At 39.2% G+C, this 14569-nt stretch overlaps 2 protein-coding genes across 2 annotated transcripts; one reads left to right on the top strand and one right to left on the bottom strand.

Moving 5' to 3' along the window:
• Window positions 1-3706: 3706 nt before the first annotated feature.
• On the top strand, window positions 3707-6857 carry LOC145676810 (uncharacterized). Its single transcript, XM_081747587.1, has 2 exons — window positions 3707-5088; window positions 6851-6857. Exons 1-2 carry the CDS (start codon window positions 3707-3709, stop codon window positions 6855-6857), a joined length of 1389 nt encoding a protein of 462 aa, XP_081603713.1.
• A 1965-nt stretch (window positions 6858-8822) lies between these two features.
• LOC145676809 (uncharacterized) lies at window positions 8823-9908 on the bottom strand. Its single transcript, XM_081747586.1, has one exon. It carries the CDS (start codon window positions 9906-9908, stop codon window positions 8823-8825), a length of 1086 nt encoding a protein of 361 aa, XP_081603712.1.
• Window positions 9909-14569: the final 4661 nt, after the last annotated feature.

Here is a 14569-nt window from a genome sequence, read left to right as displayed (position 1 = left end):
AAATACGCCACTGTGCAGGTACATCAGTCAACTGTTCCCATGTTATCTCATACAGCAACGAAAAAAAATTGAGTAAAGTCAAAATAACTATCAATATTCGAGACGAGACCGAGACTTTCGAGACTGAACATGGTCTCGTCTCGATTTATAGAGGTCTGTCTCGGTCTCGTCTCGGTATGTAAAAGTCCGTCTCGGTCTCGGTCTCGTCTCGGTCTCGTCTCGGTATATAAAAGTCCGTCTCGGTCTCGGTACCATCCCTAGAATCATGTCCTTATTTCATGTAACGCTACCTTTAATTAATAATTCGCACTGACGTGTCTGGCATGTAAAATTGGGGAGGGGCATCAAAGAAACTGATTTAAATGTTACTACCTACCCCAGCCTGTTTATTAACTTCAATTCCATTTGTTACCTTTCTGCTTACCTTCACGGATTCCCTAAGGTATATCAAGAACTCGATTACATTAGTTTAACAGCCTGAATATTATATTCCAAATAAATAAAATTATTATTATTTATATGACATTCTTTCGTTAGTAAGCAAATTAAATTACAATAAAATATTGAATATATTGTACTTCAAAATATTGACGGGAAGCATCCCCCCGCCAGAGACGCCTGTGATCATTCGTTTTTGTTTTAATCCTCTCCAGCCCAAATTTTCGTGTGTGATAAAAAAATATTTTTTCAGCATTGCGTATTTCAATGATGCAACATATGAAATCAAACCCGTAAAATTGCCAAATATTGTATTTTGTAGTACAAAAATCCTAGAATGCCGTATGGCATCATTGGGCAAGCCATAAGGAAAACGTTATTACAGGAAAATATTTGTTATTATTACCTCATGTAATTTCATGATTAATACATGATCTGAGAAGTGCGTGTAAGAAAACTGCATGAACATGAAACTTATTGTTTTGAAATATCCACAGTCGTTGGATTAACTTTTTTTTCTGAACAAGAGTAGCCTATGAAAATTACTTTATTTATGAGCGGCTTCTTTTGGAGGCACATACAACTTTTGGTACATACTACTTTCATGTAGAAAGAAAAGAACAAATTCTTACACTTCTTTTATTATTACACGACACAGTAAATTTGAAGTTTATGCAAAATATAACATTTTGTAACAATTCTTTTTTCGTGTAAAGTACAAAGATAGTTTGCCCTTCATACATCTCAAGCCTGAATACTCTATGACACAAAGTTTACAACAACGCTTCTACATTACATACTCTGGCCAATGACCAACACCATCATACCTTACATCATCAACTGGTCTTGTAACACGAGGCTTTTCCTACTTAGCCGCTGGAAGAGATTTATCATCATTGAAAGGTCTTCCTCGTTATTTGACATCATCAACCTTGCAGCCACTTCAAAGCAAAACTGTAGCGAACTTTTGTATCTAGTTTTATATTGTTGCATTCAGTGTCTGCGATACAGTACCCAGGCATTCAGAACACACAGGTCCAATACCTGCCAATATTTATGTTAGTTTTCAGGGATGTCCCAGTCTTCTAGAGACAATAAAGGTTTGATTGTTCAACAATGTTCTCCATCACTTCATCGGTGCCAAATTACCTGCAATATTGTAACGGAATCAACTCAATATCAGGTGGGCCACTGAATAGGGTTAATCATATGCGCTCTCAGAACAAGGTACAGGGTGCGGTACGTAAAACCGGCCCGACGTAATATTCTGGTATATTGTGTTTTTGGCAACACTTAAATAATCTACCTTCCTACCAAGAGATGGCGTGTCAAGGTCGGGTCGACTTACGTGACCTGCAGCAGTCACGTGCAGCCGCAGCCAGTGAAACTTGTCAAAACCAGTTGAGAAAAAGGCCTCGTTGTGTTAAGCCGGGTGAGTGTCAGTGTGTGATAATGCCGTATTCGATACCCGAGCGTGTTGCCATTGTTGAAGGGTTCATTCTCACAGGATCTTTTGTGAAAACAAAGAATTTGTTTCGGGAGAAATTTCCAGGACGTTCACGACTTCCGATCGACTGTTCAATCAATCGATCATTAACAGCTGTGACGTACCAGACGTCAGAACGGCTGCTTTTTGGAATTCCTTCCTGTTCCTCATCCTGGGTGCTTCTCCACGCCATTTCTTCGAGCACTGTAGTCCAGACTGATCTAGCCAAGGGTCTCCAGTGCTACAGATCTGGTAGGAGTCTCACTCTCCCTTGAGTACTATCCAAACGGGTACTCTCACCTACATAATTTATTTTTCATTCCTTCATTTCTCATTATATCGTCAGATACAGCCTTTTTCTTTATCCTGGGCTTTTGCCCATCGGCTTGTTGATTACTATGGCGGACTCTGGCAAGACAAACGGCTCTAAGAGTAGTGGCAAGCATTCTAATCTCCCGCACGTCGTAGCCGGACCATCCGTTCGTGCCTCCAAGGCAGAACCACGGACGGACTCTTGCGCTACAAATAGACGACAGCGGAAAACCTCACAAGCTTCTACAACTTCTGTTGTTTCTACCAGCTCAGTTCGATCTCGATCTCCTCAAGACAAACAGAGCTATGCCGCCCGCCTCGCTTCACCTCCAGCAAAAAAGCAGCATTTGCATTCAGATTCAGATACGGATACAGACGAAATGATCATTGCTGATCCACCTCAAGAGCAAACTTCTAATGCATCCAGCTCAATTTACTCTATGCTGTTAACTAATTTCGACACAAAGTTTTCCAACGCAAAATTTGTTGCTCTTCAGCTACGAAAGTATCTACCACGAGCAGCCATCTCTGAAATAGTTCACACGCGCAATGGTATCATCCTCAAGACTACCGATTCATCTTTATTTTCCACTATTCGGAACAAAGTCCCTGTTGACATTTTCGGCAAAAATGCTCAATTAACATCATTACAAGACAACCGTCGTAAACAGGCACCTCCTCCTAGGCGTACGCCCTTGCTCTCAGTGGTCATTCGAGGAGTAGATCCTTCATACACTGATGAGGAAATCTTAGAGGAATTGAAATTCGAAGGGCATACAATCACCAAAACCATTCGGATTAAGAACGATCGAGGCCCTACCTATATGGTTCGTGTATTGACCTCCCATCAGGAAACTATTGACGATCTGCTAGCGAACGGAGCCGTTATCTATCAGCACAAACACAGAGTGGAACCATCCCGTTCCTCACAACCATTGCCAGTGCGTTGCGAAAAATGCCAAGAGTATAACACGCATCCTACTGCTGAATGTCGCAACACACACAAATGTGGTTATTGCTCCGGACCACACTCTACACGTGCTTGTACGAATCTAAACTCTCCTCCGAAATGTCCCACTTGTCAAGAACAGCATCCTGCATACAGTTATAGATGTAAAGGCAAACCTGAACCACAAAAGGATCATCCCGAGCTTGTCGTTCCACTTCGTACCCCTGAGCAACCTATCACTCATCATCATCCATCAGACTCTCCAATCACTCTCAATCAACTACTCACGTTCTTCACTTTGGCAATGCAAAACATTCAACCCTTTCAACGACCGCACATACTTCAACAGATCATTCAAGCAGCCAAATCTACATTCAATATCAATTTTACTGCCACCTATTCTGGAAATACAGTCCACTTTCATACTTCCATACCTGATACTTCCAACCATGGCTCTGGTGTTCTTATATCTTAATATCCGTTCTCTTCGACAAAACAAATTGCTCTTCGAAACGTTACTCATGGAAGAACATGCTAGTGCTTTTCTACTGAACGAAACATTTCTAGTACCCTCTATAACATGTCGCATCCCCGGATATTCCTTGTTACGCGATGACTTCAAATTACCAGCTCAACGTGCCCATGGGGGTACGGCCATAGGTTTTCTTCATAAGATTCCTCATCGACGCCACATCTACAATAATCCTCATCTTCCAGAATACGTTATCACATCACTCTATTTTAGAAACCTCACTGTCACTCTTGCAACAATCTACATCCGGCCTGGTCACCCATTACCTACCGCATTTGTTCAATTCATTTCCGACAACTTCAACCATTATATCATTATGGCAGACTTTAATATGCACAGTCGGACAGAGCAGGACAGAACGAACTTCAGAAATTTCATCACCACTCATACCACTGGGATTATTCACGATCTTCCCAAACCAACTCGCCCCATATCAAATACAACGCCAGATATAGTCATCACGTCGGCAAATCTTGCCTCACGCAGCCTCATAGAAGTTCTAGATCCCCTTGGCAGCGACCATGTCCCAATCAAACTTTCTATCAACACTCATAGCACAAACACACATCAAACCCAACCTACTCTTTCCACAAGCCTTCGCTTCGATAAAGCAAACTGGGACAGATACAAGAGTCATCTTTCCACTTCCACCGCTCATCTTACAGCGCCCTCAACTGAGGACGATATGTACGCTGCCATAAACGCAATTACATCTTCCATCCAGAAAGCCAGTACTTTGTCCATACCTACCAGTACCTCTAGACCATATCAGCCCAATTTACCGCCTCATTACCTCACAATGATAACACGTTCACGTCAGTTTTATCGTGAGTATACTCTCACCCAAAATCCAGAATCATTGCGTCACCACAAACAATTACAGCGCACAGTACGTAACTACATACGTGCTTATAAACTTCGATGTTGGGTAAAAACTTGCAACAAACTCTCAGACACTAATCATCCTTCCAAGTACTGGAAACGATTCAATGCGCTGTGTGGCAAATACACCAGGACGCCATATCCTCTTTTAATCCAGAACTCACCTGCACAAGACGATGTAGAAAAAGCAAACGCCTTTGCTGACAATCTACAACGCATATTCACACCACAACCTCCTGAGCACACATCTCATCCTGTCGAAAAGATCAATCTCGCTGCTTACCAGTTACAACCCAGCATAATTCATTCTCTTCCGCCTCACACACCGTTAGCTTCTCCTATTACTGTTGATGATATCAGAACCGTAGTCACCCGGAAACGTAATTCTGCACCTGGCTTTGACAACATCACGTATCGCCATATCAAGGAAAGTCCTCTCTCTTTATTAACCCTTCTAGCAGCGATTTACACTTTCATTCTTCGCACTGGGTATTACCCAACCACCTGGAAAATTTCGAAAACCCTGATGTTTCCAAAGCCAAACAAGCCATTGTACGATGTTTCTTCATATCGTCCCATACAGCTCACATCCACATTCAGTAAAATCCTGGAACGAATCTTGGTCAAACGCCTTCATCAATATCTCGCAGAACACCACATACTTCCTATTTATCAAGCTGGATTCCGACCTGCTTTTTCCATCAATGATCAACTGCTACGTCTTTCTAGTTTGATCACTAATCATTATAATTCTATCAAACCGTCTTGTCTCGTTTTGTTCGACTTAGAAAAAGCATTTGACAAGGTCTGGCATCTGGGTCTCATTTACAAACTTATTCGCCTTCATATTCCTGTCCTTTATATTCGAATCATTTACAATTTTCTGACTGGCTGACTTGCATATGTTTCTATCAACAATAAGTTATCTCATCCCATTTTTCTCCTCTCTGGTGTTCCACAAGGTTCGGCATTGTCTCCACTTCTATACCTTCTGTTTGTCACCGATATGCCTCCACTACCGGACAAAGTGCACATATTTCAATACGCTGACGATACTGCCTTCCTTGCACTGGGTAATACCATGCAACAAATTAATACGCTTTTGCAGGCAGCTATAGATAATTTCTCTCTTTGGTGCACGAAGTGGCATCTTCACATTAACGCTTTAAAAACGCAGGCCGTCGTATTTATACCACCCAAAAAGTCAACTAGAATTCGCCGCAACCCCAATAGATTATCCATTCAAGTCGACCAGGTTCCCATACAAGCCAGTAAGACAGCAACATATCTAGGCGTAACATTTGATCGACATCTAAGCTGGAAGCAGCACCTGGCGTCAATCACTTGTAAAGCATACAATCGTTTAAATTTACTGAAACGTTTAACTGGCACTACTTGGGATTTAAAACCAGCCACTGTTCTCACTACTTATAAGGCATTTCTCCGCCCAACTCTCACACACGGCCACACAGCCTGGGTATCTGCCCCAACCAGTTTTTACCACAAACTCTTAATACTTGAACGTCATGCCTTCCGAATTGCACATAGAATAAAATTACCCAGCCCTACCCAACATCTTTACAGTCTTATCACATTCCCTACATTACAGTACCATATCGAAAAACTCAGACTTATCTATCTTACAAAACGTTACCACGATCATCATCCTCTACTTATGGATGCCATGCACCATTTAGCTGTTCATCCCACGCCTTCTCGATATATGCATACGCCACTATCATTATTAATAACCCTGTATTGTTACACACTGCCACCGAATCACCCAGACTTAAACCTCCTAGATGATTTCCATACTCATTTTCATCACCCATTCATAACTCCATCTACTGCACAGTGATTCTCCTCTCACTAATATGGGCTCCCCCTGTCCACATCATAGCCTAGAGCCGCCCCTAGGCAAGAAGATGCTCTCATTTGTCTATTTAACATTTCCTATGTGTTGTGGCGTGTTTTGCACCTCATCTCATCTCTCACCTCCATCGTCATACAAATCGCTACTATTTTGGTCTAATGTTTAAATTATTTCCTTCTGCATCTGATTAAACTCTCATTATATTTTTAACCATCGCTTCTTGATTTCTCATCCTTCTTTATATGTGTCTTACATTTTCTCCTCATACTATGTATATTATGTGTTATGTATATTATATGATATCTTTATATTATTTTGTATGTCTCCCAACCCAAATGTTAAGGCTGCAAAAGCCTTAAGTCCTGTGTTTATTTATAGATTTTAATAAATAAAGATAAATTGATACCTACCTTCCCATAGACCATCCTTTATACATCCAGCATCCCATTGTCCATAAAATTCCATTCCCTAAAAGAGGGCGTAACCCTCTAACAGGGTGCTAGCCATCGGCTAGCTTGTAAAAAAAAATCCAGGACGTTCTGGAAATCCACATACAATTGAAGAACTCAAGACCAGAATCCAGGATGTCACCAATAGCATTACAACACAAGAACTGACAAGGGTATATATGAATCTCCTCAATCGTGCTCACATGTGTGTTGAAGTGGGCCAGGCCCGTAGCCAGCCTGGTTGCTTAGGGCGGGCATGATGAATACTGAGGGGGGCAATGGCCGGGACCTCAAGGAACACAAAAAGTCTTTCTCTCTAATATATATAGTTTCTGTTCCTTGAGGCGTTTGTCGTTGTCAATGTCTATGTTCATTTGTATATTTATGGAGTCTATAAGAAAGTTGAAACACTTTATTATGCTGATAAATATTACAGTAATAAATCCACGACTATCAAATATAATCATTAACATTTTTTTGTTAAAATGATGGTATATAATTCAATATTTAATACACTAAGTAGTACTAAAAGTAAAAAATAATAATAATTTATTTTAGGAACATTTATTAACTGTTATCTAAATTATAATATTTTGGAACTACAATACTTTTATTACAAGTAAATTATGAAATATTTTTATGTATAAAAATTAAGAAACAACCCTGACATAAGTAAAATAAATATTTTTTACAGTCCTTATGTAAGTAATTACATCAAAAGGAGTTTACGTGAGCACTTCACAAATTCAATTACAAGCTGGTCTAGAGCACGCAGAGCACGCAGAATATCTTTGTTGTAAGCCAGGAGAACGAGGTCCTATTTTCTTTCATGTCCCATAGACAAACGTTGAAGTCGAAAGAGAGCTGTCACACGTGAGAAGCAGTTTTCGACTGTGGACGTAGAAGACGGAATAATTAGAACAGCTTCTGTAAGCATCTTTAGGCCCGGGAAAGCCTCGCCATATTTTCCAATTTGTTTTGTGAGCTCTTCCAGAGATGTCTTGTTGATCAGTCGATTTGCTAGATCTATTTCCTGCTTCAAATTCTGAAGCACTCTGCATGTCTTTGTACTTTACAACATCACCCAGAGGTTTCAAATTTTCTTCACTTCTTTTCTCGCTCAGTAAGTGGTGAATGGCACCAATCACAGCTGTCCCTGTCTCACTGAATCTGCTCCGAATTTCTTCGACGGAGATATCGAGAGCTTCGCAGAATAATCTTTTCAGCTCCTTCTCGTCTTCCTTTCCCTTCTTCAAATTTTTGCCTTCCAAATCAACAACCGAATCAGCTAAGCGATTGGGGAGTGTGCATTTTCGTTTCAATGGTTGCTGAATCGAAGTGTTTAAGGCATATGCCTTCATTGCATCATGAAGGATATTTTCAAATATTCCTTCGTCTTGCCGGCAAGACCTGAGCTGTTCCATTACCGATCCTATTAACTTCACAGTGGCATCAATGCCCAAATCTCTTCTTTGTAGCAGTGCGTTTGTCGGTTTTAGATATCCAAGAACCCTGAACATGAGCTCAGTAAGGAAACAGAAATTCTTAGTGGAGATCTGATGTAGTAAACCGGTAGCTTCAACTTTCATTGAGGCGTGTTCTTCACGGGAAGTTTGAATTGCCATCAGCGCACTTAATATGTGAAACCTGTCGTCATGAATTACAATCACTGTGTCAAGATGTCCAGTCCAACGTTGTTCCAACAATCGCTTTAAACTCCTTCCTGCGTAATCTGCTGCAACGCGTCCTTAATTATATAGTAATATATTATTAAGTAATATAGTTGTTGACAAATATCAAAGATCTCTTTCATTTCAGGAATTGTATCAATGGCTCTACAAATAACTAAATGTAATTGGTGATTGAAACAGTGAACAAACAAAATGTTCCTTTTCAAATCCTCAGACAAAAGAGCTTGCACTCCATTTTTTCTGTCCACTCATGGCAGGTGCTCCATCGTAGTACTGTGCTATTATCGTTTCGGTTTTGAATTTTACTTTTCTTAAACAATCTAAAATGGCGTTCTTAATGCTGGCAGCGTCTTGTTTGTCCAACTTCAGTATAGCTACGCATCTTTCTTGCACTTTACAATTCACAAGGTACCTAATTGCGACAGACAAATCTTCGATTTGTTGCTTGTCTCTGGTTTTATCTGCAAGAAATGAACAAAATGTACTTTCGTTTGCTTCATTTACTATTTTCCTCTTAACAGATTCTGCCATGAAATGAATTATCTCATTCTGAATATACGGACTAGTGTATGTTGCTTTGGCAGGGATAGTTTTGACAATTTCTGCTAATTTTGAATCTTCACGAACACTAAATTCAAAAAAAATTAAGAACAAACCACTTGATTGTTTTAAGAGTTGCTCACACCCAGAGTCTCCCCTAAAGGACAACTGATTCACAGTCAAGAATTGAATAACTTCCATCACACTTTTCACATAGTACCTATTATTCATAACTACATCACTACACACCTTCTTCACGACCGTTTCGCCCGAGTCCTCACGTTTCCGTTGCTCTAAGTAGCAAGCCACAGCATGCCTATGAGTTTCACAATCAGCGTGACGAGAAAATCCCTTATTTTTCTCGGTTGCATGCTTCCAGTCTCTGAAACCATTCTGCACAAATGAGGGATCACTGTTTCTTGATGGATATTTCCGGCATGGGAAGCAAAAGGTAGCATCTAACATAACAGAATACTCGAGCCAATCCAATGTTTTGTACCATATTGGAAGAAATCCTCGAATTGAACCAGAAATGCTGGAACCTGGAAAATTTGCAAGATGCGGCTGAGCGGGTTTTGTATCGCCAAGATCTGATACATGGTGGAAATCAACACCAACATGGTGGAAATCAGATGTTTGACGTTTAGTTTCTTCTTGACCTTCTACACATGTTGATACAGATGACCCTGTTTCTGAATTAATTTCATTTTCAATAACTTTTGCACCAAAAAATAACTTGATGGATGCCTGCTTCATATTTACGGCGTTATAATAGTCAGTAGAGTAATTGGAAACGTCTGGCGAGGTACATTTGCCTGTAGTTCATTTTCTAGTTTTGGTTTCCTTCTGGAAATTCGCTAAGCACTCTGCTACTTATTATTGCGCGCAATTATAATGGTGTGTGACAAAATCTTTTTAAAATAATAGGTTCGATGTTCTGCTGCCGTCTTGATTTTTTTCTGAGTGCATATAAGGAATTAACGTTCTCTTCATTCCGTATATTTGTAAACAAATCGTGAAACAAATGGTTCGGGGCCACTCAGAAAACACAAAGTGAGCCGATGCAAACTGCTATTTAGAAATATTTTATAAGCATTGATTTATTTTCGTGGGTGCTCCCCGCAAAGACTCAAATCACGTGAAAAACAGCATTGTTGCCGCTTTTACATAAACAAAACTTCCGAATTCCCCACTGATTTTTTTTGTATCTGACTATTCTAGAGGCGCTAGAATAGTCAGAATTCTAGACGTTTTCTCCAGACATCACAGTTTCGGTACCAGTTTCATATATGAGACATGCGTTTTCCTTGCACTGTAAGGAACATGGACATGTTGCATGTTTTACACGTTAATTACAGGCACACGTGGGACATGTACTGTCAAGTCGGCAAAACAAATGTTTTTTACCTTCAATGTTACACATGCACAAGCCAGGCACTCACATTCATGTAACATAGCCTGTTTTCGGGTCAATTTTCATATGGGTATTCTTTGGAAGGGTATCTTGTCCAATGCCTTGAATGGTTGTCGTGGTTGTGATTCTTCAAACTCTTGGAATGAGGAAAAGTAATACATGGGAGATTATTGAGTATATCTACCAATAAGAATAACTGTTGTTTTTCGTAGAAATATACGCCACGTTCAATTTCATTTTTAGTAGTAGTAAATGCGCGCTAAGTTCAATTTTATTTAGTAAATAAAATCACAAGATTCTCCTATTTGGGATTTGCTGAAACAATTTGAAACTTCTGGACAACGTCCTTTTTAGAGCGGAAAAAATATTTTAGAGCGGGCAAAAAATATTTTAAAGCGGGCATTGCCCGCTCTAGCCCCTCCCTGGCTACGGGCCTGAAGTGAGCGGAGGACACTTTCAGCACCTGCTATGAAGGCTGCTGTGAAAGTGAGTAGTCATATTCAATACATTACATTTCATTTATGTGTTGTAGTTAATCATATTCAATACATTACATTTCATTTTATGTGTTCACTTTACGGGCCGGTTTTACGTGCCGCGCCCTGTATAAGCGTTTATTCCTTAATTTCAAATGCTCAGATATCAAGAAAAGAACTAAGGGTTATATAAGTGGAATGGTGAGCGTTATTTATTTTTGTAAAACCAAATTATTAACAATTGTCGAACCATTGCTGCATTAAGGTATTTCCAATTCTTTTTGACAATAATCTATCTTGCACAATTCTTTTCCAGTATATTCGCAGTGCTACGTAATTTCGTCACGCCTAAGGTTGCCGTATTTCAAAAATCAAACTTCGGGGCGCTACTACATTACAAATCTTTGAAATGCTTAAAATAAGAAGAAATGTTATATACTAATTGACTTTCTTCCATTACATAGAGTTGTTCAAGTATTACGTTATCACATTTTCAATCATTTCAGTAGACTTCCTTCTCCCTAGTTAAGCAAACGTAAGCAGATGATTTACCCCTCCCCCTGGTAAGCATTTGTTTTAATTTCTCAGGATCTGTTATGTTTCGCGGCTTCCAGAATCTGTTTCAGTTCATTCAACATATGATGCTTCCTTTCAAACTATATTTTTCTTCTTGAATGGTCAGCGGAAAATTATCAAAAATATCGATCAGGGATTTTTGATTAAAATATTTCAGAGGCAAGATGCAGATTGAAATAGAGTATTAAAGATAACAATAAATATTTCAGAGGCATGATGTAGATTGAACTAGAGTATTAAAGATAACAATAAGATTGAGCAGTAAAACCTTTCGTCCGTGGCCGAATGAAACAAATGCCTCGTTCAATGTCAAAGTTGTTAAATCGTGAACTTAATTAAATCCGTGCTCATTGTATTGAAGTTTGTTTCATAACTTTTTCAATTGCTATACTCTGAAGTTTGAGAAAATAATTATATACTTAAACCTGTGAAAAAAGAAAAAAAAGTATAATATGCCCTTCCTTTCTTCTTAGCTAAAATCCGGGACATTTAACGTCCCGAGAATTATTTTCGGGAAGCAGATCTCGATTCCGTGACGAATGGATTTTTCCAGGACGAATGACAATCCTAGTCGCATCACCTTGTATTAAGATGCTACGTTTTAGAATGCTAGTTGTCAATTGCTGTATCCAGTAAAAAATTCGGTCTTATCTACCTGTATGGTTTGCTTCCTAAGAGAATTATAGCTATCTATCTTTCCATCTGCGACTTCTCTCATATATATATATAATATATATATATGAGAGAAGTCGTAGTTGTATATACAGAACCGGTTGTTAAAAAATTAGAATAGCACCACTGGTTACAATAATGAGAAGAAGCAATCTATGTGAGTCGCTGAATGAAGAGTTACAAAATGGAATAAATGCTAAGTACGAAACACAAACGTGGACATTAGGGTTGAAAGAATATAATGTAAAATAACTTTAAAAAAAATGTACTTTAAAAGAGATGGTTGAAGAACGGAAGGAAAGCTTGGATCGTAGAGAAATACATTAGCAGCTAGTATTTATGATATAATTCCTACGTCAAGACGAAGTTCCCTAAGGATCACCGTACATGTAGATTTTAAATATGATGCAAGTGTTCCTTAAGCGTAACTTGGCCGATATGGTTGGGGGGGGACATTTAATATAATATACAGGGTGGTGCATTTAATATTTTGCCGAAAGATTCAATTCCCTATGTTGACCCCATTCTAAATGGCGGGGGGGGGGGGTTCACATTTCGTGTCCATAAAGTCATTTCGAAGATACATTGGATGTCAACGGACTTTATGGACAGGAAATGTCAACCCCCGTCATTTAGGATGGGGTCAACATAAGGATTTGAAACTTTTCGCAATATATTTCTGTTGTCGAGATCTTTCCAACGATATATCACTCTCGACCCCCTTTGCCATTTAAAATTTTCAAGTTTAACTCACGCACCCCTATAAGGGGTATCTGGGGTGAACCTTTTATAGCTCAAAATTCAAGTCCCTTAAAATAACGATGGACGTGTTTTTGCGTTCTCTCATACTCGCAGTCGTTTCGAAGATACACGGGTGACAAATTTTAAATGCACCACCCTATATATATGTCATTCTCAACATTTGTCGATCCACTCCTGGATGAAGGTCTCTCCAATTCTTTTTCACACGTATCTATTTTCGACCAGACGGAAAAACACGTAACCAAATTGATCACGTTTTAGTTGATAGAAGAAGACAATCTAGCACAATTGACGTCCGGTCGTTTAGAGGGGCTGATTCTGACACTGATCACTACATGGTAGCAGCGATAATACGCGAGAGATTATCGTTGAATAAAGGTAATACTCAATGTCCGAAAACGGAGAGATTTAATTTAAAGAAATTAGAAGAGAGTCAGGTAAGAGAGGAATACCAGATTGAAGTTTCGAATAGATTCTCGGTTTTAGGAGACTCGCAGTGCACTAGTGTTGAGGATACTTGGATTGAAATTAGAGATAGCATTAAAAGTTCAGCAATAGAAAAATTGGGACACGCGGAAATACGTAGGAACAAACCATGGTTCGACCAAGAATGTACTAAACTAGCAGAGAAGAGAAAACAGGCAAAATTACGGTGGCAACAAAATCCGAATGAAATAACTACACAAACTTTCGCAGATATCAGGCGGGAAACTTCCAAAACTTTTAGAACAAAGAAACGGGATTTTTTGAAAGCTAAAATTAAGGAACTTGAAGATAATAGTAAAAATTAAAATATTCGGGACATGTATAAGGGGATCAGCGAATTTAAGAAAGGCTATCAACCTCGTGCTTATATTTTAAAGAAATCTGACGGAACAGTTCTCACTGATATGGATAGCCTCTTAAGTACATGGAAAGATTTATTTGACGATTTGCTGAACACGCAGCCAAAAACTAATGTGCGTGCAGAAAAGGAGATACACACTGCAGAACTGTATATTCCAGAACCCAATCGAATAGAAGTGGAAGCCGCTATAAAGAAATTAAAGAAACACAAATCTCCGGGTGTAGATGAAATTCCGGCCGAGTTAATTTTAGCTGGAGGCGAAAAATTGTGGAACAAGATACACAAACTCATTCTCCTTATCTGGAACAAGGAAAAATTGTCACAAGAGTGGAAAGAGTCAATCATTGTTCCACTTCACAAGAAAGGCGACAAAACTGACTGTAATAATTATCGAGGCATTTTTCTTTTGTCAACTTCCTATAAAATCCTTTCAAATATTCTGTTAGCAAGATTGACCCCATACGCAGATGAAATTATTGGAGATTATCAGTGCGGATTTAGACGAAATCGATCAACTATCGACCAAATATTTACCATTCGCCAAATACTCGAAAAGAAGTGGGAATACAATACCCCGGTACATCAACTATTTATTGATTTTAGAAAGGCTTACGACTCGGTTAGGAGAGAAACATTATACAACGTTCTTACAGAACTTGGAATACCGAGA

This window comes from Thermobia domestica, unplaced genomic scaffold (assembly GCF_964235325.1).
Source record: "Thermobia domestica unplaced genomic scaffold, izTheDome1.hap1.1 HAP1_SCAFFOLD_373, whole genome shotgun sequence".
In the NCBI taxonomy this organism is placed as follows: Eukaryota; Metazoa; Arthropoda; class Insecta; order Zygentoma; family Lepismatidae; genus Thermobia; species Thermobia domestica.
The sequence above is the reverse complement of the archived record's forward strand: the minus strand, read 5'-3'. Positions and strand labels throughout refer to the sequence as shown.